At 43.9% G+C, this 19,127-nt stretch overlaps 1 protein-coding gene across 2 annotated transcripts; it reads right to left on the minus strand.

The window, feature by feature from the left end:
• Positions 1-189: 189 nt before the first annotated feature.
• On the minus strand, positions 190-18,566 carry LRP2BP (LRP2 binding protein). Of its 2 annotated transcripts, XM_060278753.1 has the most exons (9): positions 18,500-18,566; positions 15,775-15,907; positions 14,050-14,162; positions 12,896-13,003; positions 10,294-10,436; positions 9,269-9,374; positions 2,222-2,445; positions 722-887; positions 190-543 (listed from the first exon to the last, which is right to left on the minus strand). In XM_060278753.1, the coding sequence occupies exons 2-8, from the start codon at positions 15,881-15,883 to the stop codon at positions 785-787; spliced, it is 906 nt and encodes a 301-aa protein (XP_060134736.1). In that variant the 5' UTR covers positions 15,884-15,907; positions 18,500-18,566; the 3' UTR covers positions 190-543; positions 722-784. The 2 variants fall into 2 exon arrangements, with proteins under 2 accessions (XP_060134736.1, XP_060134737.1); XM_060278754.1 differs by lacking the exon at positions 190-543 and having other exon boundaries at positions 848-887; positions 2,128-2,445.
• Positions 18,567-19,127: the final 561 nt, after the last annotated feature.

Genomic DNA, 19,127 nt, shown 5'->3' on the forward strand with positions numbered 1-19,127 from the left:
CAGTTGTTTAATTCCAGTATTCTTTTGCAATGTGCAACTGATGACTGAAATAAGAAAAATTATCTAAGAATTGAGGGGTATTTAATAAGCTGGCCTTGAAAACTTTTTAAAGTACCGTATTTGTAGGCAATGAAAGATGCATTTAATGATGCATGTAAACTAGGGTTGGACAGCCTTCCTAATGCTGTTGGATTCCATCAGCCCCAGTCAGCATGGCTCACCGTCAGAAATGGTGAGAGACAGTCCTGCACCCCACCCTGATACCAGGTAACAGAGCTACAGTTCTGAACTTAATGCACATTGATGGTTATGTAACACTGAAAGTAACTCATACAATGCTTTACTTTTAGATGAAGATAATCAGAACATTATGTAGCTAAAATGCTTGAAATAATAATCATGATTTATCAAAAGCTGAATGACAACTGACATTTGTCATTACTGCCGGAACTTGCTCAGATTCATCAAAATGATGCTCTAAATTCTCCCATGATTAGCCAGTAGCTCAAGTTCAGAAGCTAGATCGGGATCCAGCCTGCATGCCTATAAACACAAATATGAATTAGAGTGACCATAACTGCAAATGAACTTTATACCTTCATTGTATTATATAAAACTTACATTACAAAGCTACAAGGACACAAAAAAAATTAAAAATGTATTTCGAATGGAAATCCAAATAATGTTGCCTCAAAGAGCTAACAGAGTTAAAGCGACTTACCTTAGAATAATAATTTTTAGCTGCTGCTAAATCTTGTTGTGTTCCTAGGCCAAACTGGAGACATCAAGCCAAGTAGAAGGAAGCCATAGCAAGCCCTCTCTTTATATAAAAAGGAATGCAGTCTGTTTCCTTTGCTAACTTTTCAACGTCATCATTTTCTGCAGTCCTGTTTGATACAAAGTAAAAGGTTAGTTATTCTCAGAACACTAGGGGCTGCCATTACGACTTTGCCAACTATTCGTCCTCCACATTTTTTTTTTTAAAAAAAATTTTTATTAAAGTTTTCTTGGTTTACAAAGGTATGCGCAATGTCTCTTTTTTCAAGTTACATTTTCCATAGGTCAGTTTCATTTTTTAGGTGGAAACCCCCCCCCCCCCCAATCTCAAAAGAAGAGTCCTCTAAACGCTGCCTCCCTCTTGGTTGCATAGCAATCCCCTCAATGTCATCTATCTCCTCCCCGCTCTGCCTGCGAGCCTTCTGAGTCTGCTGCTCTGTCTGAGTCTGGGAACTCTTGATGAAGGGGAGCCAAACTAACCCACTCCTGCTCTGTCTGTGACTGCATTCCCTCGACTCCAGAGTCAGACTCTTCCCAGAAATGTCAGATATAGGCTGCAAACCCATGTACACTTTCCTAGATGTACAGTGAGGGGGGAAAGTATTTGATCCCCTGGTAAATTTGCCCGTTTGCCCTCTGACGAAGAAATGACCAGTCCATAATTTTACTGGTAGGTTTATTGTAGCTGTGAGAGACAGAATAACAACAGGAAAAACCCCAGAAACCCAGAAAATAAATACTCTTCCCCCTCACTGTAAGCCCCACTGAACATAGTGAGACTTGCTTCTGAGTGAACATGCTTAGACGTGCACCATTAGGCAAAATATTAGATGTATCATTCTTGTCACAAACCAGATAGCAACAAGTGGAATGGTAGCTATTTCCCAAAGTTCTAGGACATCATTTAACAAAACCATTAAGGCAAAAATGAGAGTGCTGAATCTTTTCTCCATTCTCAAATGACATCCAAGTGCTTTAAAACTAAAGCTGGATGTATTGCTGAAAAAACCCTTGAGCTAGAAGAAGATTACTTTAGCACTTAAACATGCGATCTGGAAAGTAAAACAATTCTTTATTAAATAGTGACATGAAGAAAATTGTCCTACCACCATGCCTCACCAGATATGAACTAGATAATTATGCCTTTCCTGGATAAACACATGTGTTCCTCCCACTTAAAATCTAGTATCCTGATTTTAGTGGATATTAAGGGCAAAACATAAAACTGATTCCCCCCACCCCCGGTCTTTTTTGCTGGAGAAAGCAAGAAGAGTCAAGCAGAGAGGAAATTTAGTTGCAACAAGCAGAATTGTTTTTTTTAAGATCAGCAACACAAAATTTAAAAGGTACCTTATTTCTATGTATCTGTTCTTTAGGAACTGATCCAATAATGCCTTTGTTTTCATCATTAGCTTCCACTTGAATTACTAATGAATTAATTTACCTTTTGGCAAACTCAGCTGCTTTTGTAAAAAATTTCCTTTTGTAGTAATATTCCACCAAGTAACCTTTAGCATAGACATTCCCACGATCTGAGGCTGCAGTCAGGCACTCCAGAGCAGCTTTTAAATTTGGGCGTACACCGTGCCCATGAAAAAACATAAGACCAAGGATGCCCTGCGATTCCAGGCTCCCATTCCCACAAGCTTCTGAATGCCAAAAGAAGGCCTGTAGGAGAAAGAATGGGGTTTTGAAACATATATAGTGGCAACATGGTTGAATGGTACTGTACAAAATATGCTTACGAGCAGCCTCACTGGCTAGGCAGAGATGTAGACTTGTAATCAGCATAACATAACGGCCATTAAATTACATGTCATTGGCACTTTAGCCAACTGATTTGAGGGCTCTCTTATTACATAGACTAAAAAAGGTAAAGGTAAAGGACCCCTGACAGTTAAGTCCAGTCGCGAACAACTCTGGTGTTGCTGTGCTCATCTCGCTTTACTGGCCGAGGGAGCCAACGTTTGTCTGCAAACATTTTTTCCAGGTCATGTGGCCAGCATGACAAAGCCGCTTCTGGCGAAACCAGAGCAGCACATGGAAACGCCGTTTACCTTCCCGCCAGAGCGGTACCTATTTATCTACTTGCACTTTGACGTGCTTTTGAACTGCTAGGTTGGCAGGATTACATAGACTAGGGGGTACCAATGTGGTTCGCACGGGGGCTTTTGCTGACGCCTACGGGGTCCCCTCCCCTGGCTGAAATCAGGCTTGAAAGAAACATTCTGTTGCAGAACAGGTTGTGCTGTAGCCTTGGTTGCACAGGTTATATGTGGTACCCGTGACAGTTTCTCCTGCTTGTTCACAGTCCCAAAAATGTTGGCGATTCCCAATTTAGGCATATGCATAAATGGCAGTGAAAATGGTAGTGAACACGCCAGCACTTCTGACGCAGGGTATGGACAGCTACCAACTGCAGTATAGACTCTTAGGGCTTGTCCACCACACTTCTGCTTGCCCTATGCTTAATAGGCATTGGTACGAGAGGTTCTTTGTCTGCCCTGCTGCTTTCCCTAGGAAAACCTGCTGTTGAATCAGAACAAAAGCTTGGAGTGCAGCGACTGAGGAAGGAGCAGAAAGTGAGCTGAGCTTGGGAGACACTCTGTAGGTTTTGTGGCTTTGTCTTTTGGGGCTGTGTGTTAGTAAGTTTGTGTGCTTATTTGTTTTCTTACTTGTTTGTGTGCTTGTGCTGGTTTGACCCATCTTTTTGATCTAGGGCAGCAAGTCTGACACGTTTGTTAGGGGGGACCTAGGCCTCTTCCTCTTTCCCCCTTGACTTCAAGGTTTTCAAGATGGAGGTGGAGGGAACAACCGTTGTCACCTGCAATTCCTGTGCAATGTTTGTTTTCTTGCCAAAGGATGTGGGTAGCTACACGTGCAACAATTGCAAGTTGGTTGCCCTACTAGAAAACAAGGTTGCCCTTCTGGAAGAGAAGGTGCAGCAGCTTCAGGGGCGTGTATCTACGCTCCAGAGAATTAAAGAGCTGGAGCTTTTCTTGGATGCAGCAGAGCACACTGTCTGCACCAAGGAGGAGACAGGGGATCTCCCTGAGGAGGAGGTCAGTTCCCCAACACAGCAGCCAGATGTATGGAGGAACGTGACTCATAGAAGTAGAAGGCCCAGGGATCGCTCTGAGTGCTTAGAATTACACAACCGTTTTGAAGCGCTCATGGAAGACGAGGAACAGACTCCACCTGAGGACCTCTCCCTCATCACAGTTGATGAGGAATATGAAGACGAGCAGCAAAGTCAGTCCTCCGGGAATATGCAGGTAACCTTGGAAGGGACAGCACATGGAAGAATCCCAACCAAGCCTATGAAGAGGCGTGTAGTGGTGATAGGGGATTCCCTACTGAGGGGTACAGAAGCAGTGATCTGTGGGCCTGACAAGATGTCTCGAGAGGTGTGCTGTCTACCTGGGGCCAAGATCAAAGATGTAACAGAACGGCTGCAAGGAATCATAAAACCCACCGACAAATACCCCTTCCTTTTGGTGCATGTGGGAACCAATGACACTGCAAGCCATAGCTTACAGAAGATCAAAAATGATTATGAGGCTCTGGGCAGGAAGTTGAAGCAATTAGATGCACAAATTGTCATCTCTTCTGTCCTCCCAGTTGAACGACATGGCCCAGGGAGAGAGGGAAAAATAGGGGAAGTGAACAACTGGCTTCGCAAATGGTGCAAACAGGAACGGTTTGGATTCCTAGATCACGGTCTGCAGTTTCTTGAAGATGGACTTCTGGCAAGTGATGGACTGCACCTCACAAAAGTTGGGAGGAATGTTTTTGCCACAAAACTCAAAAACCTCATCAGGAGGGCTTTAAACTGACTTATGTGGGGGAGGGAGACAGTGGTCCTGAAGGTAGGAGTCTATCAAATGCTGAAGATGATCATCCAAATGTCAAGGACCAAATGGAGCAAGCAGCATGCAGACCTAGTGGTGGGACGAAAATATCCTTAAATAAGAGACATGGGGGAATGATCAACGGTCTTCAATGTCTGTATACTAATGCACAGAGCATGGGAAATAAACAAGATGAACTTGAGCTCTTGGTACAGCAAACTAAATATGACATAATAGGCATCACTGAAACCTGGTGGGATGAGTCTCATGACTGGAATGTAGTAATAGAGGGATACAATCTATTTAAGAGAAATAGACCAAACAGGAAAGGAGGAGGAGTAGCTTTATATGTTAGGGATATGTATACCTGTGAAGAGATCCAGGATTTAAAACTTCAAAGCCAAATTGAGAGTATCTGGGTCAAAATTAAGGGAGAGAAAAACAACAGTGATCTCATTGTGGGAGTTTACTATAGATCCCCAAGCCAAACTGAGGACACAGATGATGCCTTCCTGGAACAGATGGCCAAGCATTCCAAAGGAAGTGAGATAGTAGTAATGGGAGATTTCAACTATCCTGATATTTGTTGGATGTCAAACTCAGCCAAGAGCATAAGGTCGAACAGATTCCTCACTGGCCTTGCAGACAACTTCATTGTCCAGAAAGTGGGAGAAGCAACAAGAGGATCAGCCATTTTAGATCTGGTCCTAACCAATAGTGATGACTTGGTTAGTGGGGTAGAAGTGGCAGGATCATTAGGTGGAAGTGACCATGCTCTTCTGGAGTTTATTATCCAGCGGAAAGGAGCAACCAAGCATACTAAGGTCCAAATTCTAGACTTTAAGAAAGCCAACTTCAGAAAACTTAGGGAAACGCTGGGTGAAATCCCATGGACAGTAATACTAAAAGGGAAGGGAGTTCATGATGGTTGGGAGTTTGTTAAAAGGGAGATATTAAAAGCACAACTTCAGGCAATACCAATGAGACGGAAACATGGAAGGTGCCTAAAGAAGCCAGGCTGGCTATCTAAAGAACTTTTGACTGAGTTAAGATTTAAAAGGGATATGTACAAAAAATGGAAAAGGGGGGAAATCTCCAGAGAGGAATTCAAACATATAGCCAGCACGTGTAGAGACAAAGTCAGAAAAGCTAAAGCACAGAATGAACTCAGGCTCGCTAGAGAGGTTAAAAGCAACAAAAAGGGCTTTTATGGGTATGTCCGTAGCAAAATGAAAAACAAGGAAACAGTGGGGTCACTCAGAGGAGAAGATGGTGAAATGCAAACAGGGGACAGAGAAAGGGCAGAACTCCTCAATGCCTTCTTTGCCTCAGTCTTCTCCAAGAAAGAAAACAACGCCCGACCTGAAGAATATGGAGCAGATGATTCAGCAGGGGAAACACAGCCCAGAATAAGTAAGGAGGTAGTACAAGAATACTTGGCTAGTTTAGATGTATTCAAGTCTCCAGGGCCAGATGAACTACATCCAAGAGTATTAAAAGAACTGGCAGAGGTGATTTCAGAACCACTGGCAATAATCTTTGAAAATTCCTGGAGAACAGGCGAAGTTCCAGCAGACTGGAGGAGGGCAAATGTTGTCCCTATTTTCAAAAAGGGGAAAAGAGAGGACCCAAACAATTACCGCCCAGTCAGCCTGACATCAATACCAGGAAAGATTCTAGAGCAGATCATTAAGCAAACAGTCTGTGAGCACCTAGAAAGAAACTCTGTGATCACTAAAAGTCAGCATGGGTTCCTGAAAAATAAGTCATGTCAGACTAATCTGATCTCATTTTTTGACAGAATTACAAGCCTGGTAGATGAAGGGAACGCTGTGGATGTAGCCTATCTTGATTTCAGCAAGGCCTTTGACAAGGTGCCCCATGATATTCTTGTAAAGAAGCTGGTAAAATGTGGGCTAGACAATGCTACCATTCAGTGGATTTGTAACTGGCTTACTGACCGAACCCAAAGGGTGCTCATCAATGGCTCCTCCTCATCCTGGAGAGTAGTGACTAGTGGGGTGCCACAGGGTTCTGTCTTGGGCCCAGTCTTGTTCAACATCTTTATCAATGACTTGGATGATGGGCTTGAGGGCATCCTGAGCAAGTTTGCAGATGACACCAAATTGGGAGGGGTGGCTAACACCCCAGAGGACAGGATCACACTTCAGAATGACCTTAACAGATTAGACAACTGGGCCAAAGCAAACAAGATGAATTTTAACAAGGAGAAATGTAAAGTACTACACTTGGGCAAAAAAAATGAAAGGCACAAATACAGGATGGGAGACACCTGGCTTGAGAGCAGTACATGTGAAAAGGATCTAGGAGTCTTGGTAGACCACAAACTTGACATGAGTCAGCAGTGTGATGCAGCAGCTAAAAAAGCCAATGCAATTCTGGGCTGCATCAATAGGAGTATAGCATCTAGATCAAGGGAAGTAATAGTACCACTGTATTCTGCTCTGGTCAGACCTCACCTGGAGTACTGTGTCCAGTTCTGGGCACCACAGTTCAAGAAGGATACTGATAAGCTGGAACGTGTCCAGAAGAGGGCAACCAAAATGGTCAAAGGCCTGGAAACGATGCCTTATGAGGAACGGCTTAGGGAGCTGGGTATGTTTAGCCTGGAGAAGAGAAGGTTAAGGGGTGATATGATAACCATGTTCAAATATATAAAAGGATGTCATATAGAGGAGGGAGAAAGGTTGTTTTCTGCTGCTCCAGAGAAGCGGACACGGAGCAACGGATTCAAACTACAAGAAAGAAAATTCCACCTAAACATTAGGAAGAACTTCCTGACAGTAAGAGCTGTTTGGCAGTGGAATTTGCTGCCAAGGAGTGTGGTGGAGTCTCCTTCTTTGGAGGTCTTTAAGCAGAGGCTTGACAGCCATCTGTCAGGAATGCTTTGATGGTGTTTCCTGCTTGGCAGGGGGTTGGACTGGATGGCCCTTGTGGTCTCTTCCAACTCTATGATTCTATGAAATGTTGATCTGCAGAAAACCCAATTGACGTTTTGTTCTGATTCAGCGGTAAACAGCGAATTTTCCCGGGGGAAAGCAGGTGGGACAAGTGGAAGTGTGTTTGAGCACTTAATCTTAGAACACAGTCTTTTAAAAAGAGCAAGCCAATGTTTCTATTTATAGCGTGCCAGATGTTTTGCTTAGTTATAAATGCAGAACTTCTCTGATATTTAATGCCTTCTTCTTTTTTGAAATGTTGAGCTCGTGGCATTAAGAAAAGACTGGTTGTTAAATTACCCCAGGATGTTCAAGCCTTCCTTCAAATGACTAATGCTGTTATCGTGAGACTCAAGTCTGATGTGCCAACCCACGCAGCTCATTAGTGTTTCATTACGCAAACCTGGCCACAAATGTCAAAGGGTCGAAAGTGAATTTTGCTTTTGCCAATGTACCACTTCATTCTTTTTCTTTGTAGTGCTGCTATCATCTTCATTTTATTTCTACATACACTGCCCTTCATCTGCCGATTGCAGTGTAGTATACAACAGTACATTAAACTATTCTCATAACTGCTGTGGCTCAATTTCTTGGGGGGGGATTATTTAAGTTTATATTGGTGCAAGTCGGATCCTTCTTTCTCCTGGGCATTTGAAAGCTAAGGCAAGAATGTTTGGCTTAAATGGGGAAAGTGTGTTTTGCTTGAAAACTCAGGAATTGGGGGGGGGGGGGGGAACCACACATTTCACTTCTTGCACTGGCAACGATCAAAAGTGAGATGGGTATCCGGTACCCTAAATTCAGATAAGTTGAAAGGCTACTGTGTCTCTTAAATTTATTCTGAAAGGTAGTAAAAGCTAGCTCTTCTAAAATGGTTTAATATACCAAGCATGTTTGAGGGGAGACCCTGTTCACATAGAGAAAAGATAATAGGTATTTTTTTTCCCTCAATCAAGCAAGAAGGATTTGCCTGTATAACCAGGCTTCTACATGCACTGCCAATGTGCAGTTGGATACTGTTCTCATCATGTCATAATGGCTGGATCATCTTTTGATGCAAATGGGGATGTAGCTTCACAAAGAGCTACTACCTCATGGGTAGGCAAACTAAGGCCCAGGGGCCGAATCCAGCCCAATCACCTTCTAAATCCGGCCCACAGTCAGTCTGGTAATCAATGTGTTTTTACTTGAGTACAATGTGTCCTTTTATTTAAAATGCATCTCTGGGTTATTCGTGGGGCCAGCCTGGTCTTTTTACATGAGTAGAATGTGTGCTTTTATTTACAATGCATATCTGGGTTATTTGTGGGACATAGGAATTTGTTCATTCTCCCCCAAATAATATAGACCCCCACAAGGTATGAGGGACAGTGGACCGGCCCCCTGCTGAAAATGTTTGCTGACCCCTGCACTAACTCTTACACATGTCTAGTTGCCTACAGCTACAAGCAGATTAGGGGCAGTGCTGCTGTAAAACTTTCTTCCCCCTGGCACAAAGTACTGCATCTCAAGAAACACCTTAAATTGCTTGGCAACCTTTCATTGCAAATCAGTTGTGGATGCACAAGTATTTTGTACTACTCGCTTGATTCTTGCCACGTCTGAATCACAACAGCCTTATTTAACTGGACAGCACACCTGAATCAAGCTTTGTGATGTAAGCCAAAGCAGAACACGTACCTTTTTCAGATCCTTTCGATGCTTTGCTGAATACAGCATCCCAAGGGCTGTTTGAGCCTTTACACTTGCTTTTGGGTTCCCGTGGTCTGCAGCAATAAACCATAAACTGGAAGACATAGAAAAACATGAGTGGCATGGTTGGCCTGTTCCTCTTAAAACTGGCATAGGTAACCCATGGCTCACTAACTCATTTTATATGGGGGTGGACAGAAGAATAAAGGGAAAGGGAGAAGCTATGGACTCAGCTAGTCTAGTAAAGAAAAAGTGATTTATGTGTGTTGTATGTGTGATATAACATTGTGGTGGCGTCACATTGGTGATGTGGAGTCCTGTTTTTCTCTACCTGTTTTCCCTGTTTAAATTTACAATGCTTTAAACTGAAATGCTTCTTTGATGTGTCTAGATCAATGGAAGGTGGAGAGTTAAAAAGCCCTCTGTAAGTTATCGCTCAGACCTCTGGCAAAATTAATCTGTTGCTCCATCTCCTGGCAGCCAAACCCATTATGTGGAGGTGATGGAGAAGGGAATGAAATGTTTTTTAAAAGGTGATAGCATGCACAGACTAAGAGGCTCTGTCCCTGCCCACCAATGACACCTGACAGATTACTCCTAAGTGAATGCTGGCTTTGACAAGTGGGGGGGGGGGAGGTTCACCACTCCTGCTTTAGGGCTGTTCTATATTGCAGTGTCCAGGTGCAATTACAATAAGGTTACCAGATTTTTTTCAATGAATCCGGGGACACTTTTCAACTTCAATTGGTTTGTATGGGGACTGATATGTAAATCCGGGGACTGTCCCCGGGAATGTCTGGTAACCTTTAATTACAATGAAGTGGGTACCCGGAAAAGTGGCAGACCGAGCCCCTCGTTTCCGTGCTGAGAAAATGATTCCTGCTGTGCACATTTCCTACCAGTAATATAGTCATGTGGTGTGATGAGTCGTGTGTGTGTGTGAAAGAGGCATTAATGCATGTGACCTTTCTCAAAAGTGCATCCACGTAGCTCAGGTATCTCATGAAGGTTACCGTTCAGCATCTTTCTCTGAAATCTCAGTTCCACATCCTTCATAGCAAGCTCTTCCAAGGTTGTAGGCAGCGGCAAACTTTAAATGCCTTGCTTTAGGGGAACTGGAGTTGATAATCTTCTCCATATATTCAATTCCCTTTTGCTGTAGGTGACAAAAACAGAAAAAATATACAGCATAACAAAACTCTACCAAACACAGCATATGAAATCCATATTGGCAAACTTAACAAAAACATTAACATTCCACTAAATGTAGCAGTTCCCAAAGTGGATACCAGGGGGGAAAGTTTGTGGGAAGAAAGGTTTGTGTAACAGGAAACCCAGCCAGATGGTTGGGGGTAGAAACATCAGATGATAGTAGTAGTAGTAGTAGTAGTAGTAGTAATAATAATAATAATAATAATAATAATAAGCATAGGACTATTAGGATCAAGGCAAAGTTCTGGGAAATGATGCTTCTGCCATTCTAAGAAGGCAGAAATGTATTCCAGTTGGGGAGGCTTCTCTGGCAAGCTTGAGCCATAATCATTGTGTGGCTTCCAGCAGCCAGTCAGATTAGCTGGAAACAGGGTTGTCTACATGGAGCTTAGGTTACATGTATTTCCTTGGATCCACAAGTAAGATATGTGATACACGTGTATGTTTGCCTGAGTGATCGTATCTGTCTCCAAAGATAGCCATCAACATGCCAGGACCTGACCAGAGATTGGTTTTTGTAAGGCATTACTGCCTATTTGATTTCAGATGGTTTTATGGCTTATGTTTTTAACATATACATGATGAAATATTGTGCTCTGCTGGTTTGTTGGGCACTGCTCTGGGAGACCCTTGCAGTATAGAAATAGCGATTTCTTTTTAGGTGGTGAATGCCTGTGTTAAAGCAGGCGTACTCCTGAGACTCTTTTCTGTGGCATCAAATCAGAGAGAAGTGGTTTGCTGATAATGCATTGTCGTTGTCCTTTCCCACAAGCAGTTGCATGAAATCCCTCTTGGTCTTACTTTCACCTTCTACACAGGAACCCAGAAACACACCTGGAAAATCTTGCCCCTCTACAGCTGCCAACAGACTTAGAGAACAGCCCAGTTTCCCAGGATGTGCTGGAGCATGCTCTGTAGTGAACTTTTTTTTTTTTAACAAGTACCAAACTGAGTAAAACAGAAAGGTTTTGGTAAATTGTAGCCAGATGCATAGTGTGCCTGATTTCTCACAATTTTATCTGCTTCTTTCATTTGGTTTCATGTGCAGTATTTCCTTTGGAAATTACAATGACCCCCCACCCCACCCCACAGTGTAACAGATATATTGCCCTCTAGTGACATTGGGAAATATTTCATATGATTAAGATTGACCGGCAATTGTAGAAACTTAATACAGTAATTGGTTTTTAAAACTTAACTGGGCAGCATATAAACTTCTTCATTCATTTATTTATTTATTTAAAAAAAATATTGTATCAGAATTCACATATGAATACAATCTAGCTCCAGCATGAATGCAGCACTCAGGGATAGGACTACAGCCGTATCTTGGTTCTCGAACGCCTTGGTACTTGTAAGTTTTGGCTCCCGAACGCTGCAAACACGGACGTAAGTGTTCCAGTTTACATACGTTTTCGGAAGCTGAATGTCCAACACAGCTTCCGCTTGACTGCAGGAAGCTCCTGCAGCCTATCAGAAGCCACACCTTGGTTTTTGAATGGACTCCTGGAACAGATTAAGTTCGAGAACCAAGGTACCACTGTAGTAGCATTGCATACTACCCCGCATCTATGTGGGCCACCTGATACATGTTCTCCAGGCTGCTCACAAAAAGAAGACAATGTGATGTTTTAAAAAGTCAAAAACAATTACCGGTAGTTGCTGCATAAAATTATTTTTACCAGTAGAGTGGGGGGAAAGATAAAACCAAGACAGCAACCCAAATGTACAGCAAATTACAGATCTGACTTTGAGAGCCTGATTTTTAAACTCACAATTTAAAAGGCTTGTACATATATATATATTTATTCATTTTTACTTAGCACCCAAAATATCATAACAAAAGCACCAGGAAAGTCTCTCTGTGACAATATTGGACTCTGCCTACCATATTTAGGGCACATTCCTATGATTCTCTCAGAGGCCATAGAATATTTTAGACCAGCTTTTCCATGGATAGACCTCCTCTTCATTCCCAGGCCTTTGGCGAAACAATCTATGGCCTTTTAAATTGTGTGGGGCTAGGTTATTGTTTTTCTTTGTTACTATGGTATGTGTTTTTTATATTGTAAGTTGTCCTCTGATCCTCTGATGAAGGAAGGTATAGAAATTTAATAAATAAAAAGCACAGAGCTCTCAGAATTGGGTAATTGGGGGGCAAGATCCCCCCAATAAACTATGATTGCACAACCTGAATTTATCAGTGACTGAATTTGCCACCTGAAAAGGCTAACAGTCTAGAAGCATCCTCTGCTTTCTGGTTCCACAGATTTGCTCTGCCCAATGATGTTATGCTTCAGACATTTGCTTATTAATCTGCATCTTTGAAATTCATGCTATTAAGTAAGAAAAGTTGTTACCTAATGAATAACCAAAAGGGGGACCAATCTGGTTGCAACTTACAGGATCTGGTGGGGTCCCCAGTCCATCATAGTACATTACGCCTACTTGATACATGGACTGAAAATCTGTGTTTTGTTCAAACTGCTGCAGTGCCTCTTCATACCATCCCTGCACAAGAAACAACAAGAGATCAAATACTCAGGATTAAATCTAGCTACTGAAGCCTTTGGGATACAATTGTGCCATTTTAACGTAAAAGATTGTAAACAAAATATAAAATCCAACCCAGAAACTGTCACTAGACATCCTGGAATACGGAAATTATGCGAACTATTTAATAAAACACGTGGAATGCCTGGATCCAAGCCATGAGAGATGCATGCCACTTTCAGCAGAGAACCTTGCAATAAGAACTAGCTGTTTTTGTTCTTCTGCTAAACAGGCCAGGTTCCCTGCCTCCTCCCCTAAACAGAAATGCAAGCACCACAGAAGAGAGGTTCTTGGGAAGAAACCAGTGGAAAGAACATGTCACATGAACCCAAAACTTTGTGTGTGCTTTTGTGATGAGCTGTGTACACAGAGCAGTTTCCTTCACTAAGGCCACTGGACAAGTCTGAGTTCCCACTGGGGTTCCCACTGAGCCACAAAGGATCACTGGACAAATGGTTGGAGTCCTAAATCGATTTCAATTTCTTCATTTGTATCTAGCCATTGGACATCCAAAGCATGAATGTTAGCAAACTGCAGATCTGCATAAAAATGACAAGTTTACATAAATAAAACTGACCCATACACAAATAAAACCATATACAACAACATAAAATTCTGAATCTCTCTAGCAAATCACTGGATTGCCCTTTAAATTGTTGGGCCCAATTTTAGCACATATTGAAATAAGTAAAAAAAAAGATGTAAAGCCTGAATAGAATAATATAAATCCTGAGCAATATAAAAGCATGAATTAACTTGAAATTCTGCATCTTCCTGGCAGGACAGGAAGATTCCCCTTAAATCCCCCCTTAAAATTTCTCCCCTTACAGCAGATAGAAAATGAGCCAGTTTGAGCATATTACACCAATCTGACCTGGTAAATGGTTGTGAATTTTCCTAACATTGGCATCTGAATTCTTAATCACACATTTCAACACTGATATTTGTTCAACACATTTTCAAACTTCTTCATGTATGTATATGGTGTGCACGCAAAGTCCCACCTCTTCAAAATACATCTGCCCTTTGAGAAAAGAGGCCAAAGGATCTCCATTTTTAATCCGCTTTTCCAGTAACAATTCAGCCCTTGTAAGCAGATACTCGTGACTGTAAATCTCTGTTTTAAAAAAAAGAGAGTATTTGTTCCTGAAACTTTAAAACAATCTTCATTACATACTCATCGCCTACGGGATGACGTAGTTCTTGTTTTAATACACTACGAGCTGCATTAAACAGTCTTTTGACTTCTTTTGATACTGTCTGCATGCATCCTGCTAAATACAACTTGGGGCTTGCAGCCAAAGTAAGTGGCCCCAACCCAAAGATCACTGTACACAACTGTTTCTGCCTGCGAGTACCAGCTATACAGATGGCACGGTCAATTTTTACAGTGCTGATTAAACTGCGGAGGAGGGCCAAAATACAGCCCCTTACCTTCAACAGCCATATCCACAGGAATATCAAAGCTGACCACACCATCTGCCAGGGAATATGCTTGCGGAACAAACCCAGCATTCACTGTGTGTGTGTTATTATTTTTTTAAATCTACAACACTCCTTGGCACCTGAGGGGCCCACTCCTGAAAGCAGGCCCATTCACACACTGCACAGATTGCCCTCTTTGACTCAATGTGCCTGAATGATTTCAAAATGTTCCTGGAAAATAAATCTGATCTTGAAGCAAAATTAAGATCAAGGAACAAAGCTCCTTGTTAACCTGGGGTTCTTTTCTTCCCTGTGTTTAGGAAAGTGGTAGCAGATCCCACAAGCCAGAGGTAGACAACCTTTTCAGAGCTAAAGGCTGCAATACTGTTGGTGATAAGTGGGACCAAAGCAAGAAATGGGTGGGTGTGGGACACTCCCTCTCATCCATGCTCCCTCTCTCTCTCACACACACACACACACACATCCATTCATACAAACACACAAGCACCGTCTCTTCCCTTCCTTCCTTCCTTCATCCTTGCCCTGGGTGTGGGCTAGAGGCTGCAACAAAAAAGGATGCATGTGGCTACAGTACATATATGCATTGCTTATACACCACAACGGATGTAGTAAAGAAGCAGCAACATCACCTCTCTACAGTGGTACCTCGGGTTACGAACACGATCCGTTCCACGTCGCAGTTCGTAACCCGAAAAGGTCGTAAACCGAAGCGCCATTTTGCTCATGTGTAAAGCGCGCACGTCGCTTCTGCGCATGCACGGAACGTACGTGCGGCGAACAATACTTCCGGGTTTGCGGAGTTCGTAACCCGAATTGTTCGCAACCCGAGGTGGTCGTAACCCGAGATACGACTGTACTAAAGAATATGCTTCCATTCAACTCAGAGGCTGCAGTGCCCAGGAGTGTTACTTCACAGCAGAGATGGGAAATCTGTGGCCTCCAGATGTTGTGAGACTCCAACTCTCTTCAGCCCCAGCCAACTACTGTGAACAGATTTTTTTAAAAAAATGGGATAAGGAATGAAAAATCAAACAGCCTAGGCACCAGGGTCTTCATTATACACCTTTAGGTGCCAGGTGAAAGCGTTCCTCTTCAACCAGGACTTGACTAACATCCTAGGTCCTTTTAAATGTGTTTGTGGGAGGTTGGGGTGTGTGTTAATGGTTTGTTTTCTTCTTGTTCTTATTATGTATTTAGTGTTTTTATAATGTATTTGTATTCTGTAAACCACCCTGAGATCTACAGATGAAGGGCAGTATACAAATTTAACGAATAATAATTACCTGGGTCAGGTTTCAACTCTACTGATTCAGAGGTCTGGAGCTTTGAGATGGTTTGGAGAATGGTCTCGCTTCTACTTTCTTGAGGCAGAGGCTCACTGGTCAGCTCCATTTCTTTCTTTCAAACTCTTTCCTTCTGTAATAAATGAATAAATTAGGAGTACATGCCCAGGCGTGGGAGATTGTGAGGACCACAGAATAATTACTACTTGCCCCTCATTCAGCCATCAGGAATAAAAGATTCAGAAGCTACAATCTAATCTTTTAAGGTTCTCTTCTTAAGAGGAACATCTCATGCTGATTTTAATACTACCCACATTTACCTTTTTGTGAACGCACAGTGTCAGCTTTCAAAGACCGCTTGTTATGAAGGGCATCTTCTACACTTTGCCTGATCTTGGGCAGGCTCCAAACAGTTGAGAGGCTTGATTTGAAACAGGGGGTGGGGCGGGGAGATGCCTGATGCCTCTACATACCACTAATCCAACATTTGAAAACAAGCAGATATGCTGTTGGCCACATACATACACATTTCCAGGCAATTGAAAGCTTTTACTAACAAGGGCTCAAAATAGGATAAGAGAAAGCAATCTTTGGGGGGTGTCATCTTGTAAACTTTTTTAAAAGTTTGCTCTGCCTTGGGCTCTGCAGAACACCACAAACATTCTCTCTCTTTTATAATATTTTTTATTGCTTTTCCATTTTTAACATTATTATAATATCACATCTCCCTTTATAAATTTTTAGCTCTACTGCACCATCAACTTCCCTCCGTTCTGTCATCTCGTTTTTATAAAACACATCCTAAATCCAGAACAGCACAAATATTCTCAGTGTGACAGGGCCCGGTGCAAAATCTTATGAGGTTCCATAGTTTTGCTTTTCCCCAGTGTACTATGGTAGCAACAAATCCCTTGGCAAGTCTTCCCTGCAACATGGCGACATTTGTCTGTTTTTAACCTGCGCTTTTCCCAAGAAGCTCAAGGCAGCACACTCCTTGCACTCAACTCTCATTGGGGGCTCCTAGAAGCTGTCAGCATGCATCAGTGGCCACACAATGGCTATGACTGGGTCTCAAAGCCTTGTTGAGTTAGGGACATCCCCTGCATGTGAAGACAGGTTGTGACAGATTGAGAGGACAAGACTGATACTGGGCCCAACGGTCAACAAGGTGGTTTCTGCACATGCTGTAGAGGGAAGTAATGGGCAGATGGGACTTGACAACCTGGGAATCTAGAAGGAGGAAAACTCTAATCCTGAACCTCCACTGCCCTACGGGATATCTTTGGAAGAAAAGGCTCAGGAGTAAACCCTACACAAATCCAGTGCGGAGTCCTGCAGCCAACCTGGTGCCACAAATGCATTGCACAGCTTTTGTTTGGACCACATCAGCAAGGCCGAGAGTGGGGGGGAGGTCTTATCATCTGGACATCCCAGGTAAAGTTAAAGGACCCCTGGATGGTTAAGTCCAGTCAGAGGTGACCATGGGGTTGCAGTGCTCATCTTGCTTTCAGGCCAAGGGAGCCAGAGTTTGTCTGCAGACAGCTTTCTGGGTCATGTGGTCAGCATGACTAAACAGCTTCTGGCGCAACAGAACACCGCAATGGAAACCAGAGCACATGGAAACACTACCTTCCCGCCGCAGCGGTACCTATGTATCTGGCGTGCTTTTGAACTGCTAGGTTGGCAGGAGCTGGGACAGAGCAACAGGAGCTCACCCCGTTGTGGGGATTCGAACTGCTGACCTTCTGATCGGCAAGCCCAAGAGGCTCAATGGTTTAGACCACAGTGCCACCTCCATACACACTGCCCAGACTTGCGCCCCGGGGACATCACTTCAGTCCTAACGCAGCCATTTGACTTCAGCCCCGGAAGCACACTCCATTGTCTCTTGAGACAGGACAAGAAGGCCAACAAGTAGTGCCGAAAACTTACTCCAATATCAATCTGTGCCAACACTCTGTTGCCAGGATCCTAGCAAAGAGTCCTGCTAAGGTTAAAATAACTTTCCTGACCGTATTACACTGTGGAAATAAATGCCTTGTTCACAGACCAAAAGGAATTAACCTCTAAGTCTGGAGGGACGTTTTGTTTACAAAGGGAGATTCTCACACATGTAGGATATGAAGAAAAACAACAACTAGGCGCACTGGTGACTTATCCCCTTTTAGAATGTCCCCGATCCTGAGAGAATTCCTCATCACTATACGGACCCTCTCAGCTTATTATGATGGTGGTCAGTGACGTGATGATGACGACGATTCTGTGACCATGGCTGCCTCTCACCCCTCCTTCGTTAATCTGGAAAGTGGGAGGGCGAGGGGATATCCCTTTCCTTCCCCATGTCCCGTCAGAGGAACTTCCACCAACAGGTGAGCAAAACAGGGGAAGGCGGGTGTGTCTTAATTCGAACCGGGCTCAGCCTCAGAACACTTTCCGTGCTAGGGGATGGTGCTCGGGTGGTCGCCGAGACTGCGGGATGCCCTCTGACCATGCGCAGAGTGCGGCGCCGCCACCGCCGCCACCCAAATGAACCCGCGCACCTGTGATTGAGCCGCGGGGTCTGATGCGTGTGACTTCAATGGTACCACTGTAACGAAGAGCGAGGGGGCAAAACCCGGCGCTTTGTTGTGCGCGTGGAGGCGTGAGAGAGGGGGAGACAAGTGCACGGAAAGGGAAAATGAACCCGCCCGATTCGGTTCCACCCCCCCCCCCCCGCGCGACTCACTGAATTGACCACCGGTTCCCATGGCGAACTGCGCCCTCCCGCGCGCGCTCTCTCTCTCTCTCACTCTCCCGCTTCTCAGTGCCCGCCTCCTGCTAGCTTCGCGTTGCTTGGCAACGCCGCCTTCGAGCCTCCCAGAAACGCCCGCCCTCTCCCAGTGCCCCGCCTTTTCGAGTGCTGCGCTGCGGCGCGCGCTTGGCCGGGAGCAGACAGTGGGAAGGAGGCGCTGAGGGAGCGGGAATCCTTTGTTCGCTCTGCTGAGGGCGGGGCAAACGAGGGACGCGCGCGCGGGGTCAGGTCACAGACAGCCCCGCCCCGCTGCTTCTCCTCCTCCTCCTCCTCCTCCTCCTGCTCCTCCTCAGTGCCGGTAAGGAGGAGGGATGACAGGCCAGTGCGCGCGCACTCCAGAAGCTGCCTGCGACCGAGGGAGCATTTCGTTGTCTCCTCAGCAGCAAAACAGGGCAGTCCGTCAAAATAAATAAAGACGTAATTACATCATTGCAACCTATCCAAAACCAAGAGGGGCTTCTGGGAAAGTGATGATAAAAAGAAGAGTGCCTCTGAGCATATGCAAGCGTGTGCGACAGGAAGCTGCTGGAATAATCTAGTTTGTAATAGCTAATTCCAATTG

This window comes from Zootoca vivipara, chromosome 9 (genome assembly GCF_963506605.1).
Source record: "Zootoca vivipara chromosome 9, rZooViv1.1, whole genome shotgun sequence".
In the NCBI taxonomy this organism is placed as follows: domain Eukaryota; kingdom Metazoa; phylum Chordata; class Lepidosauria; order Squamata; family Lacertidae; genus Zootoca; species Zootoca vivipara.